Source organism: Polypterus senegalus, chromosome 10, assembly GCF_016835505.1.
Source record: "Polypterus senegalus isolate Bchr_013 chromosome 10, ASM1683550v1, whole genome shotgun sequence".
Classification (NCBI taxonomy): Eukaryota; Metazoa; Chordata; class Cladistia; order Polypteriformes; family Polypteridae; genus Polypterus; species Polypterus senegalus.
In genome coordinates this window covers 161,073,430-161,098,997 of record NC_053163.1, presented here as the reverse complement: position 1 = coordinate 161,098,997, position 25,568 = coordinate 161,073,430, and the positions used below count along the sequence as shown (strand labels likewise).

Below are 25,568 nucleotides of genomic sequence, written 5' to 3'. Positions count from 1 at the left end.
TTAACATCATTCTGAACAAAAATGTTTAAATGCCTTTCAGACAGCCTTGGTGTCCAAATCCCTCCTAACTCATTAACAGCTGGGTTTGGGGTACTTCCAGAGGGGCTTAAAGTGGAGGAGGACAACAAACTGTGATTGCCTTCACTACACTATTGGCACGCAGGCTTATTTTGCTAAACTGGAAGAATCCTAACTCTCCTCTTTTAAGTCAGCAGGTAACTGATGTTCTCTATTATCTGAAATTGGAAAAAATCTAATTCTCAGTTAGAGGATCTATACAGAACTTTTTCAAAACCTGGCAGGATCTAATCAATAATATTTTTAGAATAAGCTCTTAAAGCACAGAGGAACACACTCCTACACAACAGAAGAGTTAAAGCTGTAAAGGGTGGGCACACTCCATATTAAAGCTTATGTATTAAGAATGGGGTGTCAGTAGAGGTCATGTGTGTAAAGGCAGGCGCCCCAATACGTTTGGTAAAATAGTGTATTTGTTAAAAAAAATCTTTAAATTAAAATGTAGTATTGTGAAGGTAGCCTAAGAGGTCTGCACCTTACCAGTGCTGAAAATATCACAAACTGGACATACTGTAACACAGTCACACTAGACAGATTCACTCCATCTTCCCTTCTGTACCACCTGACAACAATAAGGAGCTAAAATGAAATGCTGATGCCAATGTCCGATTCCAGAGAGTTACCTGAGCCAGTGGCGCTTGCTGGTGTTTGTGTGGCAACAGATGGCATCGTACTGGTCAGCCAGCCACACAATAAGGATGATGTAGAAGGCAGTAGTGGTGTCGTTGAAAAACTCCGACATGATGGCCTCCATTCCTGCCAAATTAAAACAAAGAAACCAAGTTACTAAGTGATAACCTGAGACGTGGCCTACTGCAGGCTTTACTTTAGCAACTTTGTCTTCAGCCGCTGCTTTACGAACACTGCAATTTGGGCAAGTTTGTTAAAATTTAGAAAAAAAAAGTTTTACTGGCTCACAAAACGGCAATTATGCCAAGTGTTTTTTCAGTTTGTCTGTGGGCATACATGGCATGCACCTTCAGGACTAACATGTCCTAAAATAAAAAGTAGTACAAACTGTGCTGTGAATTCAAGGTTATTACTGGCAGCAAAACTGCAATGACTAAAATACATTCTGGCTCAAAAAAAGGCTTTAAAAATTGGTATTTTCACTCCATTATAATAAAAAAAGTTAAGTTCAGCCCCTTGGGATTAATAAAGTATCTATCTATCTATCTAGGGTAGTCATTTTCAATGGAATGGACCCATGCAACAGTTAACTGCTGTGTTATCTATTAAAATTTTATACGACAAAATAAGCCGTCAACATAGGAGTATCACGTGGGGTTGGTTTTTGTGGAGGGTTTAGCGTGAGGGTCTTAGGGATACAACAACCCAACTGATTAGTCACAGACATAATTAAAATGTATATACTTACCAACCACAACACATTTCTGAATACACCCCTGGCTGTTAATGGAAGGTCTGAAAGCCGAGAGTCCACCTTATTTAGGAGTCGTAGTGGACTCTACGCTATCAACTGTCAGAAGCCATTAAGGAGGCTAACAGAGTGTCAGGTATAGCGCCTTGATGTGTGGAGTACAAGTCAAAGGAGGTTCTGCTCAGGCTTTATAACACACTGGTGACATAACAGCATTAGAGAAGGTCCAGAGAAGAGCAGCTCAGCTGATTCAGGGCTACAGGGGATGAGTTATGAAGAAAGATTAAATGAGCCGAGTCTCTACAGAGATGAAGAGAAGTCCTGACTGAAGTGTTAAAAATTATGAAGGGCATTAGTCCAGTGAATCGAGACGGTGACTTTAAAATGAGTTCATCGGAGTTGCATTGTGTCTTTGTGGACCTGGAGAAAGCATATAACAGGGTGCCTCGAGAGGAGCTGTGGTATTGTATGAGGAAGTCGGGAGTGGCTGAGAAGTACGTAAGAGTTGTACAGGGTATGTACGAGGGAAGTGTGACAGCGGTGAGGTCTGCGGTAGGAGTGATGGAGGTGGGATTACGTCAGGGATCGGCTCTAAGCCCTTTCTTATTTGCAATGGTGATGGACAGGATGACAGACGAGATTAGACAGGAGTCCCCGTGGAATGGGATGTTTGCTAATGACATTGTGATCTGTAGAGATAGTAGGGGAATGAAAGTCAGTAGGACCACCACAACAGAATACATGTGTGTAAATGAGAGGGAGGTCAGTGAAATGGTGAGGATGCAAGGAGTAGAGCTGGCGAAGGCGGACGAGTTTAAATACTTGGGATCAACAGTACAGAGTAACGGGGAGTGTGGGAGAGAAGTGAAGAAGAGAGTGAAGGCAGGGTGGAGGAGAGTGTCAGGGGTGATTTGTGACAGACGGGTATCAGCAAGAGTGAAAGAGAAGGTCTACAGGATGGTAGTGAGACCAGCTATGTTATATGCTAAGATTTGTGTTGGGTGTGACAACGATTAGAAATGAGGACGATAGATAGATAGACAGACAGATAGATATGAAAGGCACTATATGATAGACAGACACTTTATTAATCCCCAAGGGGAAATTCACAAACTCTAGCAGCAGCATACTGATAAAAACTAAATTCATTAAATAGTGATAAAAATGCAGTGCAAGTTAAAAGAGAGTGCCAGGCAGGTATAACAGTCGATAACTTTGTATAAGGTTAACATTTAACCCCCCCAAAACCCCCGGGTGGAACTGAAGAGTCGCATAGAGTGAGGGAGGAACGATCTCCCCAGTCTGTCCATTAGAGGGTCAGCTCAAGTTGGACGGTTGGAAGACAAAGTCAGGGATGCGAGATTGCACTGGTTTGGACATGTGCAGAGGAGAGATGCTGCGTATAGTGGGAGAAGGGTGCTAAGGATAGAGCTGCCAGGTTAGAGGAGAAGAGGAAGGCCTAAGAGGAGGTTAGTGGATATGGTCAGAGAGGACATGAAGGTGACGAGTGTGACAGAACAAGATGATGAGGACAGGAGGATATGGAAAAAGATGATCCGCTGTGGCAACCCCTAATGGAAGCAACCGAAAGAAGAAAAAGAGGAGCATGGGGACACAGCTGGAAACTTGCTAAAGGTAAATTCTGCACAAATATTAGGAGGTTTGTTTTCACACAGAGAACCACAGACACCTGGAATAAGCGACCAAGTCGTGTGGTAGACAGTAGGACTTCAGGGACTTTCAAAACTCTACGATGTTAATTTAAGTGGATAGGACTGGCAAGCTTTGTTGGACTGAATGGCCTGCTCACGTCCACATTGTTTGAATGATAATTAAAAGAGCAAAGTAAGCTGAAATTTACAATAAACAAAAATGACAGGTGATTAAAATATATAACCAAAAAAAATAAATGGATGGATTGTGTCGGCATAATTGACCATGCGATAACTGCAAAATGTTTGGCTGAAAGTATGCAGCATCTCACTGACATTTAGAGGCAAATGTTCACTTCCAGCTGAAATCATTACTTCTCCTTCCACAAAAGAAGAAAGCTTGCCACTGCAAGGCACCCACATATTAATCTTTGCATTATCTGTGAAAGGCTGACTTTGAGCGAGTTTAATTTGCATAAATTGGACTTTAATTCTATTTAAGTAGGCGACTCACTTCTTGGAACAGTCAAAAGAAAAGGCACATTGCGCATCAAATTACGTGTTCTCAGACGTGGCAATGTAGGCATTTTCTAAAGGTGGACAAAGTGTGGTAGTTGGGGCAGACAAACAGCCCACCTTGCCAGCAACACACGGTGACATCCGGACTACTTACCGACAAGAGCCAAAATGACAGTGAGTAAAGGAGCAGCAGGGAATGCAATTGTCATGTTCATCTCCAGCATCTGCAGCAAGTCCACTAAAGAGATAACACAGATTATTTCAGCTTGTTTTATCAAGGTTGGCAGTTAATGGCCTACACTGTTCTGTGCCCACACGTATTACACACTGACAAAGAGAGAAATATGGCAGCCCCTTAGATGAAAATGGGACAAATCCTCAAGTGGCCTTCAGAAAATATCCAGCTCCTACACTTCTCAATTCCTGTCGCACTGCTTTGTTACGTGGGCATCCTCTGATGGGGTGCCTGCTTGGCTTGTCAGTGTAACGGGATGGAGTTGTGCCCAAGAGTAGGAGGAGGTACAAAACAAGCACATTAGTCACACGGACTTATTCTCCTTTGTAATTTAAAACAAGTGTGGCTGAAGGCAACTCTAACATTTCAGTTTTAATAAAAAACAATTTTATACATCAGGAGTTTTCAGACGGGAGTTCCTGCTGGATTAGGTGGTGCATACACTGTAGTGTTGCATTATGAAAACATGTAAAACCTAACGACGCATAAATGTAAAATAAGTTATTTAAATATGTCAAATTTAAAATCTAAAACTTAATGACTAATAAACTGTTTTTTTTAATCTATACTAATAAAAGGCAAAGCCCTCACTGACTGACTGACTGACTCACTTATCACTAATTCTCCAACTTCCCGTGTAGGTAGAAGGCTGAAATTTGGCAGTTCATTCCTTACAGCTTACTTACAAAAGGTAGGCAGGTTTCATTTTGAAATTCTACACGTAACGGTCATAACGGTCGACAATGTCCGTCATGTTGAACTTTCTTATTTATAGCCCCATCTTCACGAAATTTGCTAGGCGGCTTCCCTGCACTAACCGAAACCGATGTACGTACTTATTTCGATGGTATGACACCACTGTCAGCCACCATATTGAACTTTCCAACGTCACCAATTTTCAAACTTCCCGTGAAGGGAGAAGGCTCACCCCATCTTCACGAAATTTGGTAGGTGGCTTCCCTGCGCTAACCGAAACCGATGTATGTACTTCTTTCAGTGGTATGATGCCACTGTCGGCTGCCATATTGAAGTTTCCAATGTCACTAATTCTCCAACTTCCCATGTAGGTAGAAGGCTGAAATTTGGCAGGCTCATTCCTTACAGCTTACTTACAAAAGTTAAGCAGGTTTCATTTCGAAATTCTACATGTAACGGTCGATAACGATGCGACAGCGTCCATATGTTGAACTTTCTTATTTATGGCCCCATCTTCACGAAATTTGGTAGGTGGCTTCCCTCCGCTAACCAAAACTGATGTACGTACTTATTTTGATGGTATGACGCCACTGTCGGCCGCCATATTGAATTTTCCAAACGTTACTAATTCTCCAACTGCCCGTGTAGGTAGAAGGCTGAAATTTGGCAGGCTCATTCCTTACAGCTTACTTACAACAATTAAGCAGGTTTCATTTTGAAATTGTCCGCGTAACGGTCATAATGGTCAACATCGTCCGCCATGTTGAACTTTCTTATTTACGGCCCCATCTTCACGAAATTTGGTAGGTGGCTTCCCTCCACTAACTGAAACCAATGTACGTACTTATTTTGGTAGTATAATGCCACTGTTGGCCGCCATATTGAACTTTTCAACAGTCTTTGTTACTTATGGGCCCATCTTCAAGAAATTCTATCGATCAAAGAACTGTCCCTTACCGAGTGGTTTCCATGCCCGGAGATGGCACCTATCTTTTCCATTCTCTTTGTTACATATTGCACGGCCATATCAGACTCACTCTTGATATCCATTGTGTCTTATGTATTGAATGACTGGCACAGGTTCAAGGTGTGGACTGATGACGGTACAGGAGATAATTAGACTACACAGGAGCACTAGAAGAGTGAAATGCTTAAGCCCTTCACCTATGGATCTGCATGTGAGTTGATGGCTGCCACTGAACTGTTCGGTTGTCGCTTTCAAGTGTACCGAAATGGCCAAATATTTTACACCTTTCGACAACCGCCAATGCCTCTTAAACATCTTAGATTCACAGGTGACGATTTCAGTAGTGGACACTGATGTTTCTGAATGTTTCAACTCTCAAAAGCTGGATGTGATTTTATCGATGAAACCGGTTGTGTGCTTACAACGCTTGACAGATGCCAAATGTCACTTCAACACAACAAATCCTGCAAATACTGTTGTAATTGAAACAAACCATGAAACTCAAACCGATTAGGACAGCAGCAATCCAAGCTGTGAGATTTGAGACAAGATTACTGTTCACATGGCCAACTGTACGTTACATGCTCAAGAGTAGGCTCAGTGCACAGCTTGGTCATATTACAACCGGAGGGCCGAACTGACAATGTGGTACACAAAGAGATCCTTAACAAATAATTATTGGCATATTGTGCCACAGTTTAAAAAGGTTTAATTTTCTTCTTAATAAAAATTTGAATGCAGTACTTCACCGCTGCGAAGCGCAGGTATTTTGCTAGTAAAATTCAATAAACACAAAGGCAGAAAAGAAGAAAAGGCACAGAGCAGCATGTTGTCCATCCATTGTACCATCCGAGTCTTACTTACCTATGAAGACAAAGATCTGATGATGTGAATAGCGAAGCAACATGGATACGGAGAGTGTCTGAAAGAAAAGGAAGGAAATTACACATTAAAGACGTACTCAGAGTCATCCATTTTCTAAGTCAGCTTTTATGAGTCAAAGTTTGAGAACAAGCAGCACATCAGGACGGGCCACTCAGCCCAGCAAGCTCACTAATCCTACTAAATAACACCAAATTGAGTTTTAAGGAGTCTAAAATCTGCCTGTCCACCACACTACTTGGTCGTTTATTCAGCGAGTGTGTGAATCTCGGTGTGTGAGGAAAACCTCGGAAATGTTGATGCACAGTTTGCCCTCAGGTTCCTGAGGTCATGTTGAGGAATTTATTTTAGCTGCGATCCATCCACTGTACTAATTCACTTCATACAGTAGTTTTAAAAAACTTCTGTCATGTCACCTCTTAATCTCGTCTCCTCTGGACTTTCCCAATGCTGTTGTGTCTTTTTTAGCATTACAGAGACCACACCTGCACACAGTAAGGCCTCACTCGTGACTTATATAGCGAAAGCATTTCCTTCAAGATCTCCTCCACGCCTTCGCCACAGTCAATTCTCTGATCTTCCCTGCCACCCTCTCTGACCTTGACATCCCTGGGACTGCCCTCAGATGTTTAGATCTTATCATGTGTCCTGGTGAGGAGAGATGTCAAGGGTGCACCAGACAAGAATGGGGGTGCCCCACGGATCAGCGTTGGATCCCCTACTCTTCTCTCTACACACCTCCTCACTATCCAATACTAGGGGTTCTCATATCACTGCTATGGTGGCTTTTGCATCTCACTGATATTCCATCATGGATGAACCTGAACCTGGCAAGGATGGATTTTCACGTTATCACAACTCATCCATCTATCCAGAACCTCACCTCTGTTCTGCTTGGCTTAATTTCACCAACAACAATTTATTTCTTTTATAGCACAAAATCACACAAGAATTGCCTCAATGGGCTTTAACCGGCCCCATTTTCTGTTAGCATCCCCAGCCTTGACTCTACAAGACACTGGCCATGTTAGTACATAACCGTGAAGTGATGATCAGCTGTCCTGCACTGAGCAAGTTGCTAGTCTTTCAGATTCACTCTTTACTATACCGGTAAGATCAGACCTGAAGGACAACTCCTGGTCCAGGCTTTGGTCTCATAACATCTGGACTACTTCATCTCTCTGCTGGCAGGACTACAGGTGTGTGCTACCAAGCTGATGCAAATGATTCAAACTACAGTGGCACATCTGGTGCTCAATCAACTGAGGCCAGCAACGTCACCCCTCTCTTCAGATCACTACACCTCAAGTGTAAATCCTACCTACCTACCAACCTACACATATATATACATGGAGACACCTGAGGTCCCACGCACTCTCTCACTCACTCAGGTTTGCTGATGAATGGTATCTGGTGATGCCACCACTGCATGCCATTCAGTATTAATCCAAACTCTTTTTGTGTGTAACGAGTGGCCAACCTCCACTTAAGGTGCTGACTCCCTCAATGTGTTTAAGAAGCACTTGAAGACCCTCTTGTTTGTTTCTTTTCTGATGATGGCTTTGTTAGGTTTTTGTAACCCACCAAGTGTACCAAGATGGCATTTTGCTTGGTGCTCTTCACTTGTGATGATCAACTTTAATAATAATAATTCTTTTGCATTTAAATAGCACTTTTCTCACTACTCAAAGCACTCAGCAATTGCAGGTTAAGGGCCTTGCTTAAGGGCCCAACAGAGCAGAGTCCCTATTGGCATTTACGGGATTCGAACCGACAACCTTCCGATTGCCAGTGCAGACCCGTAGCCTCAGAGCCACCACTCCGTCTTTGTAAGTACTAGGCTGACCCGACTTTTAAGTTGACCACTTCTTAAGGCAATTCAATATGTAGATCAATTTGATATTTTATACAAACTCATTAATTTGGTTATATTGCATTTGAGCGCTATTACTTTAATAGTTTCTGTTATTTTTGTGATGCAATTTAAACTTTTTTTTCTATATTGAGGTCGCCCTTTTGAACCCCCCTGGTATTTACTATGCGGTGAGGCATTTGTACTCCATCAACATTAATTATTTCCAGAGACATCATTTTGTCTATTTTTCCAGCGCATCGCGCACAAAAGCAAGGGAACTCTGCTCACATCATGTCGCTTCATACCGCAAGCTGCAAGTAGTAAGTCTGTGATAAGCGGAATACCGCTACGCTTTCCACTCACGGGACGGAAGGACAATCCCGACCGTTTTTATATAGTAAGAAAGAAGAAGAAGATATCGCACAGTCTGGAGTAGAAAATCATCTGTTACCTGGAAAAACAAAACTACAAATCCCATCGTGCATTGCAAAATGGACGGGGCGTGTGTGAAACTCCACGCATGTGTAGCACTCATGGGACAGAAGGACTATCCCGACCGCTTTTATATAGAAGGATTTGGCGTCTGGTGGTGCATTAACCCCCAAGTATGTGGCATTTTAAGGGTTAAAGCAGGGCACACTCTCTTGCACACCCACATTTGTCCAATTTAATGTCACCAATTAACTTTAAATATGTCTTTGGCCAGTAAAATAAAGGATGGATTTGTGAACTCCATGCAGCAGACTCTTCAGACAGAAACTGGATCTTCAAGTTGCATTTGAATTACATCTCTCCATTATAATAATAAAAAAACAAAAACACCTTGGAAGGAGACGATCCGTGATTTTCTTAACGCCCCATGAGACAAAAGGACAGCTGGTGTACAGGCATTTAAATGGTTGAAAATGCAGCGCGACAAACAGATCACGCAGCTCGGCAGCAACAGCAAGCCAGCAGCTGAACCAACCACATCTCCTTAGCGTGCGTTCAGCCCCTCCATTTAAAACACGAGCGGCACAGACATGAAGTGGCAAAGCCCCCTAGTCCTATAATATAAATGAAATCTTCAGGGTGGAGTGCTGGCTCTGAGGCTAAGGATCTGTGCTGGTATCCCGAAGGTTGCCGGCTCCAATCCATGTCACTGCCAAAAGAGATCCTACTCTGCTGGGCCCTTGAGGAAGGCCCTTAACCTTCAATTGCTCCAGGGGCCCTGCGCTGTACAATGGCTGACCCTGCACTCTGACCCCAAGGGGTATATGAAAACTAACAAATTCCAAATACGAGAAATTGTATAAGGCGAAATAAAGAACAAAAAAACAAAAAAAAAAAAAAATCTGCTTGTCACTTTTCATTGTGTGAAGCTCAACGGGCGCGTGCTGTGCATGCCGTATCCTTCTGAAAGCTACTTGTATCTGTAAGTGAGACTGACGAGGGTGGTGAACCCTGCCAATGGAATGTGTTGGAAAGTCTTGATTGCCAAAAATGTCAGCTATAAAAATTTTAACTTGGTAAAAGTTCACACAAACAAAACCGCAATACAAAGAAACAGCAGACGCACAAAAATAAATCTCATTTTAGAAAAGGCCCCAAAACAAACAATGCTTTGATGGTAGACCATCTAGGAAAAGCTTGGATTGTAGTTTTGGGCTGATCCCTCACCTTCCTCATGATCATCCTCAAACTGTGAGGCAAGATCTTGCATGGAGCTCCAGAATGAGGACAATTGATGGTCATTTTATATTTCTTCCATTTACGAATAATCACACCAACAGTTGTCACCTTCTCACCAAGCTTCTTGCAGATGGTCTCGTAGCCCATTTCAGCCTTGTGCAGGTCTTGTCCCTGACGTCCTTTGACAGCCCGTGTTGGTGGAGTGGTTGGAATGGAAGAAATGTATTCTATGGACAGATAGGTGTGATTTATACACATCATGAGTTGAGATTAGGAGTATCTGGGATAGATTGATCGATTGATTGTAATCTGTGTGTGCCGCGTGGGAACACAGCCAATCTGTGAGAGCCAGAATTCTGGCTGGGTTGTAGGGGATCAAATCCTTATTTCTCTTAATGACATGCAAATCAATTTAGAACTTTTATGTTTTAGCGGGGCGACATAATAGCAATAATTTTTTTTATGTCTGTGCCGAGTTGCGTTTTGTTTTCGTTGTCCCGTTTACTATAATGTATGTGTGTATAAATAAATGTCCCAGTAAGTCAAACGGGGAAAGGACGATAAAGGGAAACTGCATCCCCGAGATGGGAATTTCTTGCTTAATCATCCAATGACATCCAAGACATTCAGTTTTAAATGAGAGGAGCGGAAAAGTAGGGAGAGGTGAGGAGGGGAGAGAAAGGAGATTGAAAGAAGAAAGGAGTCGTTTTACGCTTTGCTTTTCCAACTCTTTACTTTCGTTCATTGTGCAATTCTACTGCTTGGTTTTTCAGTATCCGGATCATCATCACGACAACCAGTGCAGAGAAACCCTGGAGTTTGGATTCTTCCTAGCCATTGCCAAAGACTTACACGGTGAGAACGTTTTCTATTTCGGGAAGAAGCAAAATATCACATCATCCAATATTCAGTTACCGTCGGACTTAATTAGCTTTGGACTCATTTACTACATACCTTTCAACTGCCATTTATCTGTGTTTATGTTTATTCATTTATTGTTCAGGGGCAAGGGAGGGGTTTAAATAATATAATATATATATATATATATATATATATATATATATATATATATACACATACATATATATATACATACACATATACATACATACATATAGATATATATTTAGATATTATATACATACATACATATATATACACATACATACACACTATAATCATTCACTGGTGTCTTTTGGATAGGGGTGAATTGTGTGCACATATACAGTATTGAGTATTTGTCGGCCCTGTGTGTGTGTGTGTATATATATATATATATATATATATATATATATATATATATATATATATATATACACACATATACACATATACATATAGTGGTGTGAAAAACTATTTGCCCCCTTCCTGATTTCTTATTCTTTTGCATGTTTGTCACACAAAATGTTTCTGATCATCAAACACATTTAACCATTAGTCAAATATAACACAAGTAAACACAAAATACAGTTTTTAAATGATGGTTTTTATTATTTAGGGAGAAAAAAAAAATCCAAACCTACATGTCTCTGTGTGAAAAAGTAATTGCCCCCTGAACCTAATAACTGGTTGGGCCACCCTTAGCAGCAATAACTGCAATCAAGCGTTTGCGATAACTTGCAATGAGTCTTTTCAGCTCTGGAGGAATTTTGGCCCACTCATCTTTGCAGAATTGTTGTAATTCAGCTTTATTTGAGGGTTTTCTAGCATGAAGCGCCTTTTTAAGGTCATGCCATAGCATCTCAATTGGATTCAGGTCAGGACTTTGACTAGGCCACTCCAAAGTCTTCATTTTGTTTTTCTTCAGCCATTCAGAGGTGGATTTGCTGGTGTGTTTTGGGTCATTGTCCTGTTGCAGCACCCAAGATCGCATCAGCTTGAGTTGACCAGACATTCTCCTTCAGGATTTTTTGGTAGACAGTAGAATTCATGGTTCCATCTATCACAGCAAGCCCTCCAGGTCCTGAAGCAGCAAAACAACCCCAGACCATCACACTACCACCACCATATTTTACTGTTGGTATGATGTTCTTTTTCTCAAATGCTGTGTTCCTTTTATGCCAGATGTAACGGGACATTTGCCTTCCAAAAAGTCCAACTTTTGTCTCATCAGTCCACAAGGTATTTTCTCAAAAGTCTTGGCAATCATTGAGATGTTTCTTAGCAAAATTGAGACGAGCCCTAATGTTCTTTTTGCTTAACAGTGGTTTGCGTCTTGGAAATCTGCCATGCAGGCCGTTTTTGCCCAGTCTCTTTCTTATGATGGAGTCGTGAACACTGACCTTAATTGAGGCAAGTGAGGCCTGCAGTTCTTTAGACGTTGTCCTGGGGTCTTTTGTGACTTCTCGGATGAGTCGTCTCTGCGCTCTTGGGGTAATTTTGGTCGGCCGGCCACTCCTGGGAAGGTTCACCACTGTTCCATGTTTTTGCCATTTGTAGATAATGGCTCTCACTGTGGTTCGCTGGAGTCCCAAAGCTTTAGAAATGGCTTTATAACCTTTACCAGACTGATAGATCCCAATTACTTCTGTTCTCATTTGTTCCTGAATTTCTTTGGATCTTGGCATGATGTCTAGCTTTTGAGGTGCTTTTGGTCTACTTCTCTGTGTCAGGCAGCTCCTATTGAAGTGATTTCGTGATTGAAAAGGTGTGGCAGTAATCAGGAAATTGAACTCGGGTGTGATACACCACAGTTAGGTGATTTTTGAACAAGGGGGCAATTACTTTTCACACAGGGCCATGTAGGTTTGGATTTGTTTTCTCCTAAATAATAAAACCATCATTTAAAAACTGCATTTTGTGTTTACTTGTGTTATATTTGACTAATGGTTAAATGTGTTTGATGATCAGAAACATTTTGTGTGACAAACACGCAAAAGAATAAGAAATCAGGCAAGGGGCAAATAGTTTTATATACACCACTGTGTGTGTGTGTGTATATATATATATATATATATATATATATATATAATATATATATATATATATATATGTATATAACAATCAAGTTATGTTATTTTTTACATTTTTCCTTTTCTTTTTCATAAAAGCGCGGGTATTCTGCTAGTACATATATAAATATGGAGGAGGATTTGTTAAGAGTCTTCAGTTCAAAAGCTCAAGCTCCACTGAGTGGGCTTCATTGTCATGCACTAGGGGATTCTGTAAAAATTGCTTTTCTAACAATATCAACTGTGTGTGGGAGACGAGTGAAGACATGTGACACAAGCAATTTCAGATTTGTTTCACAGACATTTTGATGTTGTCTCCTGTTGTCAGGCTTTCCGTTTCATAACTCAAATTGAACAAGTTTTAAAAGGCTACTGGGAAAACGTAGCTATTATCTTTTCAAATAAATTTGATGATATGAGCGGCCTCTTCTTGTTGGTCATACTCCTTATGTGCTTATGTGAAACTGGCCAGATGCCATTGACGAAATAAGGAGGTCCAAACCTGTCATGATTAGCATTACCGGCATGAAGCTTAAACATATTTTTTGAGTTAATGCAATACGTACCACTCTTAATTTGTGTCTTAGCTTCAGACACTTAGAATTGCTTCTGGAGACCTTCATTAACCTACAGCACTGCATTTCTTATTTGCAGGATTGAAGGCTCAGCACAGCACATGCGGCCCTCCAGGACTGACATTGCCCAGCCCTGCCATAGACCATTCAAGGGCCGGTCGTGTAACTTTTATACAGAGAAGGTGGAAGGTGTGGGGTAACCAATCATCTGCTCCATACATGGACATCTTTAGATTAACCCAAGCTGTACACCCACACAAGCGTAAAACAATTTCACAGGTACATCCAGAAGAGCGTCCTACTTACAAATATCACCATGATGACAAAGGCCGCCAGGTAAGAAGTACGGGCCATCCACATGCTGACAAAACGGTAGTGTTCCCCTGAAACCACATTCCGAAGAAACCCTGTACCAAAGAGGAAAAATGACAAGGATTAAGCTGGTTAGTTTTTGCAAGGATAGAGAGATATACAGTGATGCCCGCTATATCGCGGTTCAGCTATCGCGCCCCCACTACATCACGGATTTATTATTATTACTAGGAGGCTCCGTCCCCTGCTTGCTTTGCTTGCCCACACCCGGGTTTGGTTTACCATATAAACAATTTAAAGAGATTGTTATTTTCATGGGATTAGTTACATATGCATTATTTTCATTTTTACTTTAAAACTTTTGTAAAAACAATATTTGTCCTTTATTTCCTGCCCCGGGTGTGGTTAAATCTCTTTCTCGCAGGACTTATAATGCTGCTCGCTTGAAGTGGGGTCTGAATGCACGCTAAAGAGATGCGACTGGTTCAGCTGCTGGCCAGCTTCATGTTCTGCTTTGTGTCTATCATTTAAAGGCCTGTACAGCAGCTGTCCTTTAGCCACTGCCACTAGCGTTCTGTGGATGGGGTTAGGGCTGAATACACGCTAAGGAGATGCGCTTGGATCATCTGCTGGTGAGCTGCGTGTTCTGCTTGTCGTTGTTGGAAGAGCTGGGAGCAAATGAAGTGTGTCTGCCAAAATCATCCCAACAACTGCGAGGTTAGATGTCCGAGCACTTGTTTTAAATTGTTTGTAAGTAGGGCGTGACGTGCAAAAGTCACCGCCTCACGAGTTTTGCTTCCTAAGGTTTTAATGTCTAGTCACGCATGTCGTCAAAGTGTTTCTCCGAGATGATCTGGTCTCGATCGCGTCTCTCAACCACCGCGGAGGTGCGCTACGCTCCTGCCACTTGGCGTCTCTCCTGCTCGCATTGTGGTGGGGAGGGGGAGCTGAACGCACGCTAAAGAGAAGCGGACAGATCAGCTACTGGCTTTGGGCTGCTTCTGCCAAGGTGCGTGTGCTGCTTGTTGATCATTTAAAAGCCTGTACAGCAGCTGTCCTGTCTCATGGGGCGTCAAAATGTCTTCCGAGATCAAGCCTCGTCTCCCTGCCAAGATTTTTTATTTTTTTATAATAGAGAGATGTTACTCATATCCTTAGCCCGACGTCCACATATGCATTTACAAAGTGTGTTTTAATAAGTTTACATGTGTTTAAAGTGTGTGGGAGGGGTATTTTAAGGCTTAAACTATATAAAAAAAATGCTTATTTACATGGTCTTTCTATATCGTGGATTTTCACCTATCGCTGATGGGTCTGGAATGTAACTTCCGTGATAGGCAGGGGATTACTGTAAATCGAAAGAGAATACTTTACTTCTCCTCAAATAAAACTTTATAAAATCTCAATACACATACAAATACAGTCACAAAACTGAGTAGACCCCTCACATTTTTGTAAATATTTTATTCTGTCTTTTCATGGGACAACACTGAGGATCTGACACTTTGACCCAATGTCAAGTAGTCCGTTTACAGATTGTATAATAACAGTGTCAATCTGCTGTCCCCTCAAAATAACTCGACACTCAGCCATTAATGTCTAAACCGCTGGCAACAAAAGTGAGTCCACCCCTAAGTGAGAAATGTCCAAATTGTGCCCAATTAGCCATTTTTCCTCCCCGGTGTCATGTGACTCGTTCGTGTTACAAGGTCTCAGGTGTGTTAAATTTGGTGTTATCGCTCTCACACTCTCTCATACTGGTCACTGGAAGTTCAACATGGCACCTCATGGCAAAGAACTCTCTGAGGATCTGAAGAAAAAAAAAAAAAGAGACTTGTTGCTCTCCATAAAGATGGCCGAGGCTTTAAGAAGATTGCCAACACCCTGAAACTGAGCTGCAGCACGGTGGCCAAGACCATACAGTGACAGGTTCCACTCAGAACAGGCCTCACCATGGTTGACCAAAGTGCTCAGTATCATATCCAGAGGTTGTCTTTAGAAAATAGACATATGAGTGCTGCCAGCATTGCTACAGAGGTCAGCCTGGTAGTGCTCAGACAATACGCCCGCCGCACACGGCATCAAATTGGTGTGCGTGGCTGTCGTCCCAGAAGGAAGCCTCTTCTAAAGATGATGTACAAGAAAGACAAGCAGACTAAGGACATGGATTACTGGAACTGATGAGACCAAGATAAACTTATTTGGTTGTGATGGTGTCATGGCAACCAGGTGAGGAGCACAAAGACAAGTGTGTCTTACTTACAGTCAAGCATGGTGGTGGGAGTGTCATGGTTTGGGGCTGCATGAGTGCTGCCGGCAATGGGGAGCTACAGTTCATTGAGGGAACCATGAATGCCAACATGTACTGTGACACATTGAAGCAGAGCGTGATCCCCCCCTTCGGAAACTGAACATAATGACCCCAAACACACCTCAAGATGACCACTGAAGGTAAAGGTCCTGGACTGGCCAAGCAGGTCTCCAGACCTAAACCCAATTGAGCATCTGTGGGGAAGGTGGAGGAGCACAAGGTCTCTAACATCCACCAGCTCTGTGATGTCGTCATGGAGGAGTGGAAGAGGATTCCAGTGGCAGCCTGTGAAGTTCTAGTGAACTCCATGGCGCAGTGGTAGCGCTGCTGCCTCGCAGTTAGGAGACCCGGGTTCGCTTCCCGGGTCCTCCCTGCGTGGAGTTTGCATGTTCTCCCCGTGTCTGTGTGGGTTTCCTCCGGGCGCTCCGGTTTCCTCCCACAATCCAAGGATATGCAGGTTAGGTGGATTGGTGATTCTAAATTGGCCCTAGTGTGTGCTTGGTGTGTGGGTGTGTTTGTGTGTGTCCTGCGGTGGGTTGGCACCCTGCCCAGGATTGGTTCCTGCCTTGTGCCCTGTGTTGGCTGGGATTGGCTCCAGCAGACCCCCTGTGACCCTGTATTCGGATTCAGCAGGTTAGAAAATGGATGGATGGATGGATGAGTTATTTTGAGGGGACAGCAGATTGACACTGTGATACAAGCTGTACACGGACTACTTGACATTGGATCAACGTGTCATATCTTCAGTGTTGTCCCATGAAAAAATAGAATAAAATATTTACAAAAATGCGAGGGCTGTACTCACTTTTGTGAGATTCTGTACATTATAACAAACAACACCCCCTAAACATACATAAGAACTTCTGGCTTGGATAACAAGGAGAACTGCTGCCGCCATTTGTAACAGGCCTGTAGGTGAGAATACGATGGATCAGATTATGGTCAGATCTGCTCACTTGTGCCACAGGTTAACATTTAAAGGCATCTTTAACATTTGAATAAAGAAGGGCCAGCTGGTCGTGTCCATGAGTAGAACATGACACATGCTGATGGAAGCTTGTCATTCGTGCATCTAGAGTTCCCCTGGCTGAAGTCACCATCATTTCAGGGTCCTAATGATTCGTCATTAGAGTTGTTTTGACCGAGCTGATCATTTCTGATGCAGAGTCCCTTAACTTAACCATAAATCAGGATGATGTAACTCGTTCCTCTGGGTGGTAATGTGGACAAATTCTGAAGACCAGCATTAATAATAATAATAAAAAAAAAGAATAATAATAATAATAACAGGGCGAGTCAAAATTATGTCAACATTTGAATGGCGGAAACAATTTATTCACCAAAACATACAAATGTGCAAGATGATTTACGGGAATGTCTCAACCTGTTCGCCATCATGTTCAACACACAAAAACCAAAGAGCAACAGCACCATTTAAAGCCCAGACACACATTTCATGGGGAATAGAGGACACCATTGTCTGGCGCCCTGCCCGGGATTGGTTCCTGCCTTGTGCCCTGTGTTGGCTGGGATTGGCTCCAGCAGACCCCCGTGACCCTGAATTAGGATATAACAGGTTGGATAATGGATGGAATAGATGGATGGATAGATGACACCACAGTCTGTATTCTGTCCTTCAGGTCATTGATATCATGAACTTTACTGCTATCCATGCACTCCTTCACCACACCCCATAACCAGAAATCACAGGGTGTCAAATCAGGGGAGTGTGGAGGCCATGGAAACGGTCCACCATGAGCTATCCATTGACCTGGAAAGGTGTGGTTGAGATAATACAGTGATCCCTCTCTATATCACACTTCGACTTTTGCGGCTTCACTCTATCGCGATTTTTTTCTCATACACGCTTACGTCACTACGCATGCAATTCTGAGAATTTTAATCTAAGCCCCACGATGGCTCCTAAACGGGCTGCTTTTTCTAAGCCTTCTGACAATAAAACTAAGCGCCGGAGGAAGATGCTTACTATCCAGAAGAAGGTGAAACTCTTGGATATGATTAAAGATGGCAATACCCTACAAAAGCCTCCTCGCACATATGAAAAGACAGCGCCAGCAACTGCCTATCAAGATGTTCTTCAGCCGCGCACCCAGACACCCACTGCCTACTCCTGGTACTCCTTCAGCGGAAGAAGACAACGACGCACCTGCTGAAGATACTGCACCACCTCTGAAGACTCTCCTACTGAGGTCGCGCTTTCATAGGTTAGTGGTTGTGTGTACTTAAATGTACAGAACAATAATCTACTATAGAAAAGTGGTCCTTCCGTCCCGTGAGTGCAAAGCGTAGCGGTATTCCGCTTATCACAGACTTACTACTTGTGGCTTGTGGTACGAAGCGACGCGATGTGAGCAGAGTTCTGGTGCTCCCATCGTTCCCTTGCTTTTGTGTGCGATGCGCTGGAAAAATAGACAAAATTATGTCTCTGGAAATAATTAATGTTGATGGAGTACAAACGTCTCACTGCGTAGTAAATATCAGGGGAGATGGTGCTTGCTTATTCTCATCTATAGCTTATTTAGTGCATGTCTTTAGCGGTACAGATTCGGGCTGACATTGTACGACTTTGGACAGGCACTCGAGGGGATGTTATGAATGGGCACTTTGATGTTCTCATTCCCTACACTTACATACCTGATGTACACATGGAGCGCACACAAATTGAGGATAAAAGTCGGTCGCCTTAAAAGCCGGGTGAGCCTAGTAATATGATATTTGTAACGTTTAATATGTCTTATTTTCTCTTATTTTGTCTAATATATTGGGTTATACGAGTGTAATGGTGACTAAAGGGTGTTATTTCATGTCTAGACGGCTCTAATGTAAAAAAACGTATTTAGAAGGTTGTAAACAGGTTTTCTATACTCTAACTGCGAAAATATTCAAATTATAAATAAAGAATCCTACTTCGCGAAAATTCATTTATCACGTTAGTGTCTGGAAGTGATTAACCGTGATAAACGAGGGTTCACTGTAATCCATTAGTGTTAACACAATTTTGACTCACCCTGTATTAAATATGGTGGCACGGTGGCGCAGTGGGTAGTGCTGCTGCCTCGCATTTAGGAGACCCGGGTTCGCTTCCCAGGTCCTCCTTGCGTGGGGTTTTCTTGTTCTCCCTGTGTCTGCGTGGAGTTTCCTCCCACAGTCTAAATACATGCAGGTTAAGTGCACTGATGATCCTAAATTGTCCCTAGTGTGTGCTTGTTGTGTGCCCTGTGGTGGGCTGGCACCCTGCCCAGGGTTTGTTCATGCCTTGCACCCTGTGTTGGCTGTGACTGGCTCCAGCAGACGCCCATGACCCTGTAGTTAGTATATAGCAGGTTGGAAAAAGGATGGATGGATGTATTAAACATTATTAATAAAACATTTTATTCATATAGTCCCTTTCCCATGTTCACGGCGCTTAACCAGCTTTTCAATGTCAGGATTACACATTTTGTGGGTGGAGTGGTGGCTCTGGGGCTAGGGATCTGTGCTGGCAATCGAAAGGTTGCCGGTTCAAACCCCAAAAATGCCAGAACAGACTCCACCCTGTTGGGCCCCTGAGCAAGGCCCATAACCTGCAATCGCTCCATCCAGGGTATGACGTTAATCTGCATGCAGGTCCTCCAACTGGCAGGGAAAACTTGGGGGGGTTGGTGGCAGGACTGGCACTCCAGCCACTGTTAAAAAGCCCTCACACTGCTTTGCAGCTAATACAGCAGTGAGGCGAGCACATCCGCAAAACAAATCCTCCTAGGAGAGAGACGCCCAGAGTAGCTCCTTTCAATTACCTGACATCTCTACATTTCAGCTTTTTTTTTTCTGCCGATTTCAATAGTTTCTAGGACCCTGTGTTTTTTACAGCTTGGGCTTACACAGCTAGTACTGTATAAATACATACATATATCTATAAAGTAAAACACTAAGGTCTGTGTGCCCTGTCCCTCTGACCATTCTGATTGGTCAGCTTGGCTTTGGTGACTGTTTCAAAGAGAAAGTACCAGCACGAGATGCACGAGGAGGCGTGAAGGCATATAAGACACACTGAGACAGCGAGGACAAAGCCAGACAAGAGGTGAGAAAGGCATCTCAAAAATAATGAGTCTAAAAAGCACGAGTTATGGGAACACGCTCGAGAGGAGGAGCGCCATAAAAGAGATATTGGTAAAGGTGTAAGACGCACACTGAAAGAGTTGCCTTCAAAGACTGAAGGTATAAAAACGAATAGGAGGTGCCTCGAAAATAATGAGTCCAAAACGCAATCTTTACAGGATGTACTTGAGAGAGGGAGCGCCCATAAAAAGACATTCATACAAACACAAATAAAGAGGAAAGGCACTGAAAGTACACGAAGAGATCAAATAACTACAAATATCTGCCATTACCCTCAAACCAGATAAGAACGTCTGGCTAAGATAACAAAGAGCTGCTGCTGCTGCTGCTGCTGCTGTTATTAACGGGGATGTAGGTGACAGCAGATCTGCTCAGATTGAAGGCTTGAAGTCCTTAACATCTGAATAGAGCAGGACCGGCCTGTAGTGGCCATGAATAGGACATGCCGATAGATGTTGGTTTCCTTGTTTGAAGAGGCCAGCATCAGGAATGATTCACTATTATCAGATTAGTAAAGAGTGAAACATTTCTGTTGTTGAGTCAGCCAGGATGTAGCTGTATGTTAAGACTGTGTGAATTAACATTTTTCTGTTAATGCATTGCAGGTTTGATTTGTGCACGGCCTCGGACCCTGTATATAAATACACTGAATTAAAATAAAAAGTGAATCTGAATGTGTACATTTTAATTAGGCGCAAATATTTTAACAAGGCTGTGTTACTGAAATGAGCAAATGACTTATCAGAAGATTTAGGGGTGGGGGTTGATTTGTTTTCAGTCCTATTTTTTTGTGTAAAAATTGATCTATTTGTATGGAATAATAAAATAAAATCAATACAATTTTAGAAAAGAAGATCTAAAGATGTGGGCAACGTCTCTTTTTCTACTTACCTCAACTCTAAATTCCATAGGCCCTCAAACCCAACAACAAATCGTGTGCTTTCAGAAGAAAGTCTAAGTGCACCAATTTTTTCAAAGTAAAGAGGCAGATTATTAAATAACAGTAAAGCAGCAGTAATAAAACAAAATGGAAAAACCTTTGTTTTCTTCATTTTCAGCCAAGGCCTTCACACTTGACATCAATATGTCATCGTAACCCAGAAACTCATCAAGTAGGAAGCGACTAAAGCCATCACCAAAGCACTGGTCCTTCATTGGATCTGGAGGGGGATTGAAAAAAGAAAAAGTCAGAACTCAAGTCTAAGAACTAAAAATAAAATCATTAAAACAGGACACCATGCAAGTTGAAGCAAACGTTTATGAGCATCTATACCGTCTACAGCGCATCTGGAAAGTATTCACAGCGCATCACTTCTTCCACATTTTGTTATGTTACAGCCTTATTTATTCCAAAATGGATTAAATTCATTTTTTTCCTCAGTATTCTACACACAACACCCCATAATGACAACGTGAAAAAAATTTACTTGAGGTTTTTGCAAATTTATTAAAAATCAAAAAAACTGAGAAAGCACATGTACATAAGTATTCACAGCCTTTGACATTCAGATCCTGTCACTGCTTCCGCTTTTCTGAATTAACTCTCAAGAGGGGCAAACATCAAGGAGACCATTAGGCCACCAGCTAGCTGTGCACTGGCTACAACTAAAAATGTTTCCATTAAATATCAAGCAAGAGAAAAAAAAAATATATGAGAAAGCACCAAGAAATGATGACTTCCAGTCCACAAAATATATGGACAAACGTCTCAGAAAGGGAAAATTGAATTTTTGCATTGCATTTTTATATCGCTATTAGACTCTTTTGATTTTATACAGCATATTAATACGCCAACTCACTCTCTCGGTCACACCCTTGATCTCATTCTTACTCGTGATATTTCAGTGAATAATATTGATTTATGTGATGTTTCTTTCCCTGATCACTTTTCTATAAGGATGGATCTGAATATTACTGTTGATGTCCCAACTAATAGCTGTCCCCCACACTGCTCACGCTTTTTAAATTCTCCTATTATGTCAGATTTTAAAGCCATTTTCTCTAGCCTTTATATGCATGACCACAATACTGATATCGATGATTCTGCCGTAAAATTGAATTCCTCCTGTAAAACAGTTTTAGACGCAATTGCTCCACCCAAGATACGCAGTAATAAGGTAAGACCTGCTCCCTGGCTAAATGAAACTACGCGATCGCTGCGCCGCGCCTGTCGAACTGCTGAACAGCGTTGGAAAAAAGATGGATTGACTATCTCTAAACAGATTTTCAGGACTTCTCTTTTCAATTTCCTGGCTGAATTAAGAAATCAAAACAAGACTTCTCTGCCGATTTAGTATCCCGTCATTCAAATAATCCTAGGGTTTTATTTAATTCAATTAATGCAGCCATTCACCCTCATTCTGTGATGGGATTAAATAGCACTGTTCATTCATGTGAGCAGTTTCTATCATTGTTTGTCACCAAAATTGATACTATCTGCCGTGGCATTGTTCAAACTGAGTATGAACTTCCTACTGTTAATCATGACATTGTTCTAGATTCCTTTGATCAAGTCTCACTTTCAATGCTAAAAAGAACTATTGACACCCTAAACCAGCTTCCAGCCCCCTCGATGTTGTACCACCACATCTCTTAGTGGAAGCCTTTGATGTGTTGGGCCCATCCTTACTAGCCATTATAAATGATTCTATTAGTGAGGCGGTTGTGCCCTCATGTTTTAAACATGCTGCAGTCCGCCCCCATCTAAAAAAGGCAGGATTAGATCCTGGAGTTTTAACCAACTTTCGTCCAATTTCCCAGCTGCCATTTCTGGCTAAAATTCTAGAAAAATTACTTATAATCAATTGGTCAATCACCTTAACTCCAATAATTTATTTGAGATCTACCAATCTGGCTTTAGGCGTTATCATGGTGTTGAGACGACACTCCTCAAAGTGTTCAACGACATCTCTCTTATTACTGACTCAGGTGATGCGGCAGTCTTTGTCCTCCTTGACCTGTCTGCTGCCTTTGACACCATTGACCATGAGATATTGCTGATGCGGCTCAAACAATACTAATGGATTCCTCTTTGTGATTATATAACATTATTTCTATTTATTATGTATCTTATTTTATTTTTATGTTCAAATGTTATTACTATTTATGTTTTATTGTCTATTTTTTTTTTTATTCCTTTTATTGTAAAACACTTTGGCCACAGCATTACTATGTTGTTTTAAATGTGCTATATAAATAGACATTGCCCCATGTGGTTGAATAACTGTGCTAGCAAGACATAGAATTGTACCGACAGCAAGGATTGGCTTCAAATTAAGAAACTGGTTGGTGCAAAAGGCAAAAAAAGCTGGGACCTTCGAGCAATCGAGTTTGACACCCCAGCTTAGTTTATCTCCCGAACCTGAGAGCAAACTGGTTCACGCTCTTCATACAAGCAGACTCCACTGTTGTAGACTTACTTCAGTTCTCCGTTATCTTCATGCTGGATTACACCGACCTCACTCACTCAACTACTGAAACTTGGATTTCATTTTCCTTTCCACACATCTTGCCTGAACCAGGGGCCTGAATTGCTTGCATATTGTAATCTTTCTAGTTATCCAAATCCTAGTGGTGAGGTGTGTTAAGCTAATAGTGAAATTCAACAAAAATCTGGAATAGCCTGCCAATAGGAATTCGCCAGGCTGATACGGTGGAGCACTTTAAAAAACTGCTAAAAACACATTAAGTTAACATGGCCTTCTCATAACTTCATTTTAATTTAATCCTGATGTTCTGCATATTCAATTAATTATCATTATTATTCATGGTGGCTCTAAAATCTGTACTAACCTGTACTCTCTCTTCTGTTCTTTTTCCGGTTTTCTGTGGTGGCGAATTGCTCTACCACCACCTGATCAAAGCACCGTGATGCTCCTACATTGATGCATTAAAGGCCAGAAGTCCACGAGACCATCAACATCAAGTCCTTCCACGAGAACCCCGAATACCATGAGGACTGATCATTTATGTTGGGTAGAATGCCTAGAGTGGGGCTGGGCGGTCTCATGGCCTGGAACCCCTGCAGATTTCATTTTATGTTTACTGTCCTCCCTGGCCATCGGACTTTACTTTTATTCTATGTTAATTAGTGTTCCCTTATTTTAATTCTCATATATTTTGTCTTTTTTCTTCATCATGTAAAGCACTTTGAGCTCCATTATTTGTATGAAAATGTGCTATAGAAACAAATGTTGTTGTACAAAGTATTGACTATAGGGGGTGAATACTATTGCACACTCAGGATTTCTTTTTTTTGTCTTAATTGTCTGCGTGTCACAATAAAAATATTTTGCACCTTCAAAGTGGTAGGCATGTTGTGTAAATCAATTGATGATAACCCCCCAAACATCCATTTGAATTCCAAGCTGTAATCCAACAAAACAGGACAAACATTTTACTTCTGTTTCAGGAATACTTTTGCAAGACACAGTATTTGCTGGCTCAATAAGACCCATTCTATAAAGGATCCCCCCTTCCTTCATAATACTGGAATCAGCACAATTTTCTCAAAATTCCATGATATCCACAAGCAGCAAGAAGTCTGCATTATATGTGGAGGTATTTTTTTTTGTTCAAAAAGTTCATTGTGTATTTTCTTTAACTGTTTGAGGGCTAAATATTTTTTTCCACAAAACTCAGTTTTCTGAAAAGAACACAAAGCAATGGATTCACACATAAGTCAACATAAAACGTCTGTTGTTATGTGCTGTGGCTGCTGTTGGCGCATGTTCAGCATCACTGGTGGCATCTCGATGGCCAGCAGGAATGCACGGTGAGAGAGCTGCCTGGCTGTCTTCACACAGCAGGGTGGTGGCACAATATGGTTTGTACCTCTTCACATCATAAGTGGTGGTCCTACCGGGCAAACGCTTCTGTAGGCGCATCAGCTATGCAAAAGTCTAGCTGGGGACCTATCAGATGATGCTGGCACCTCACTTTCGCTTTCGATCTCCATCTCCAGATCACTTGAATCAAACTCGGTGTCCGACAAGTCAGAGTCCTATTTAACGAAATTACGTAAAACGCCCATGGGGTATTTTGCTCTGCACATTCGCTTTGGTCTCTCGCCAGATGTTGATGCCATTTTTGAGGTTGTTTGCTTTTCGTCACTCATGAATGTGTAGGGAATCGAGGTCAAATCAACAAGGCTATGTAACTTACCTTCTAGCAAAGAGAGTCAAACTGGAACACAAGGGTGAGTTTTGTTGCAGTTTATAGCTGATTACCGTCCTCTACACCTGAATTTTAACAAAAGTCAACATCAGCCCTGAAAGAGCCTTCTTTGATCAGACATTCTTATTCTAATATACTGCTCACAAAAATTAAAGGAACACTTTAAAGAAACACATTAGAAACATCAGA

At 41.9% G+C, this 25,568-nt stretch overlaps 1 protein-coding gene across 1 annotated transcript in view; it reads right to left on the bottom strand.

The window, feature by feature from the left end:
• The window catches only part of tmem259 (transmembrane protein 259), a 73,817-nt gene that overhangs the window by 19,829 nt on the left and 28,420 nt on the right, over positions 1–25,568 (bottom strand). Inside the window, exons 5-9 of the mRNA XM_039767155.1 lie at positions 21,242–21,364; positions 13,769–13,869; positions 6,393–6,450; positions 3,785–3,868; positions 702–834 (exon numbers count right to left, since the gene is read on the bottom strand). Coding sequence (XP_039623089.1) covers positions 702–834; positions 3,785–3,868; positions 6,393–6,450; positions 13,769–13,869; positions 21,242–21,364 — 499 coding nt within the window. The remainder of the gene's footprint in view (positions 1–701; positions 835–3,784; positions 3,869–6,392; positions 6,451–13,768; positions 13,870–21,241; positions 21,365–25,568) is intronic.